Source organism: Empidonax traillii, unplaced genomic scaffold (genome assembly GCF_003031625.1).
Source record: "Empidonax traillii isolate 1590-97213 ecotype Southwest subspecies unplaced genomic scaffold, ASM303162v1 scaffold215:size2007263, whole genome shotgun sequence".
Classification (NCBI taxonomy): domain Eukaryota; kingdom Metazoa; phylum Chordata; class Aves; order Passeriformes; family Tyrannidae; genus Empidonax; species Empidonax traillii.
The window spans coordinates 1716999-1719818 of NW_020955408.1; the positions used below are offsets into that span (position 1 = coordinate 1716999).

Below are 2820 nucleotides of genomic sequence, written 5' to 3' on the forward strand. Positions count from 1 at the left end.
ATTCTTGTGTCAAGGTTGCTAGACAGCACGATTTAGCCATGAGCCTTACAGTATCTGGGCACATTTATTTCAGCAGAAAATAGTACGAGAATTTCCATTATAACAGGAAACAATTTTTCATCTCCTGTGATTACAAAAAAACCCAAACTAAAAAACTCACCCTGAAAGGATCTGCAGACTGCAACCCTATGATACGGAAGGCAAATAAAATGAAATACAGACCTATCATTTTTCTAAGTATTACTTATAAGCCAGTCTTGGAACTGCAGGGATTATTTATAACTCTGCAATAATATCCAGGACTAGTGCTTGTATTTATCTTATTTAAAATGTTTTCTCTCACTTGACTTTATCACGTAAACCTGCTGAAAAAATGTAAAATGAACTTGTTTTGGGATTGAGATTGTCCCTTTTTTTGTATTCAGTACAGGCTCTATGTAATCCATTTCACCTAATTTCAGCTAACAGACATCTAATCCTAAACTAATTGCCTAAGCCTTTCTCTAGCCAGTATAGTAGAAAATCACATAATTACAAGGCAGCTGAGGTTGGAAGGGATCTCTGGAGGTCATCTTATCCAACCCCTGTGTTCAAGCAGGGCCACCTAGAGCCAGGTGCCCAGAATTATGTCTAGACAGCTTTTGAATATTCCCAAGGATGGAGACTACACAACCTCTCTGGGCAACCTGTGCCAGTGTTCAGTCACCCTCACAGAAAAACAAGTGTTTCATGATGCTCAGAGGGAACCTCCTGTGTTTAAACCTTTTAACCCAAGAGCACATCGCTGACTCATCTTCAACTTGGTGCCCACAAGGTCCTTTTCTATAAAGCTTCTTTCCAGCTTGGCCACCTGCTCAACATATACTGCTGCAGACGTTTCTTTCTCCTCAGGTGCAGAACTTTTCTTTGTTGAATTTCATGAGGTTCCTGTCAGTCTATTTCCACAGCCTGTTGAGGTTTGTCTGGATGGCAGCATGACCCTCTGGTGTATCAGCCACTCCTTCCAGTTTTGTGTCATGAGCAAACTTGCTGAGGGTACACTCTGCCCTGTCACCCAGATCATGAATGAAAACGTTAAACAGGATCGGACACAGTACTGAACCCTGGGCTACCCTGCTAGTCACTGGTTTCCAACTTGTAGCACATACCACAGGATGGCCTGAGTTGCTTTCTGCTCTGCCTATCCCTTTCTACTGGCAATAAAGGAAGCTCAGAATACTAGCTTAGTCTATGTGCCCAAATTTTAAATGTCTAAACCTTCCACTGCAAAACTGACCATGTCCACCTAACAGTGATTTGGCAGATCTCACATAGTGCCTACAATACCTGAATTGTTTGCCTCCATCAGTGCTTTACTGAAGCCAGCACTCTGTGCGCTTCCATAGGTACTCTTAATTTTTTCCACATCTGCTTGAATTGGGAGCAGTTCATCCAATACGTTAGTTGTGACATCCTCGGCACTTTTTACCATGTTCTTTGCACTGGTGATGATGCTGTCAATGTCATCTGAAACACACAGAAGTGCATGTGCAGGTTCTTGTTGGAATAGATAAGAAAGGCAGAGCAGAGGTGGTCGATAAGTAACTGACCTCTGCTTATCCCGTTGAGGTTGTTTTGAACAGTGACAAGATCAATCTGCAGGGTATTCTTCTTTCCATCAGCAACATCAAGTCTTTGCTTTATGTCTTCAAGGTTTGGACCAATAGCTGCAAAACAGTAATGCCCCACGTGAATTTTAAACAAAACTACCACCTTTCTGTTGGATAAGTGGTGCTGCAGCACCAGCCTGCACTCTTACATAGCTTGTGTTGCCACTAAGCATTGAGGGCACTGCAAAGAAAGAACAAGACAGAGGATTTGCAGGGCAAGACTACTGCAAAGGTATATAGCATAGCAGAAGCAAGACATCTACTTTCCCACCTTTTACCATTCGAAATAACCATCACAAGATGTCCCACTGTAGTAGAACTTGGGGTTTTTTTAGTTAAACAAGCGCTGCAAAGCTTTGCTGAATTTGGAAAATTCTATGAAAGCTTCTCATGCTGTGCCAACATTATTACCAACACTTTCTTTCTTAGTACCTTGCAATGTCCTTTTAGTCTCCTGTGCTTGATTCAAGAGTGTATTGCTCTCAGTTTTTAACCTTGCAGCTTTTCCTGATAGGTCTTCTCTCTTCACAGTCTGATAACAGAAGCATGGTACTGTAAGATTGCTTGATAACTATATTAAAAGTTAAAGAGTAAAAGAGGTAGCCCAATCCAATTAAAACACTCTGAACTATACAAGGGCAGAGATCTCATGTGAAGAACACCACCTTTAGCAACAGTTATCAAGATTCTTCTAAGGATAATACAACCTTGGTCTTTAAGAAACTTCAGGTAGATTTTGGGGCATTAGGAAGAAATTACAAGCATTCAGCTGTTAGATGTTATGCCTCTGCTGAAGAGCTTGTGGGCATTAGTAGTGCAAAGAGAAAGAGAATACCTGAAATCACCTTCAGTGATTTCCAGGCTTGCCTTACAAGATCTCTTTATTTTGCACTGAAAGCAACAGTCAATATTCATATGAACAGTCTCATCAGAAAGGCAGTAACTGGCCTGTTTAGTGGTGAGCCAAGGCTAATTCCTGAATGTGCAAAATAGCAACTCACGTAATGGTCACGGACAAATAAAGCATGCTGAGATACACAGGTCTTTGATTTTGGTGCCTCTCTGATAGTTAAAGAAAATGAAAATCTGGTTGTAACAAGTTTACCATCATTTGGCCACTTACAGGTACTTACCAATAAAGCTGAGTCAGCTGCTTTCCCAGCTTTGTTGG

At 41.2% G+C, this 2820-nt stretch overlaps 1 protein-coding gene across 1 annotated transcript in view; it reads right to left on the reverse strand.

Moving 5' to 3' along the window:
- The window catches only part of LAMA3 (laminin subunit alpha 3), a 112309-nt gene that overhangs the window by 17142 nt on the left and 92347 nt on the right, over positions 1 to 2820 (reverse strand). The window contains exons 54-56 of the mRNA XM_027887546.1: positions 2082 to 2181; positions 1590 to 1706; positions 1327 to 1506 (exon numbers count right to left, since the gene is read on the reverse strand). Of these exons, the coding sequence (XP_027743347.1) occupies positions 1327 to 1506; positions 1590 to 1706; positions 2082 to 2181 (397 nt within the window). The remainder of the gene's footprint in view (positions 1 to 1326; positions 1507 to 1589; positions 1707 to 2081; positions 2182 to 2820) is intronic.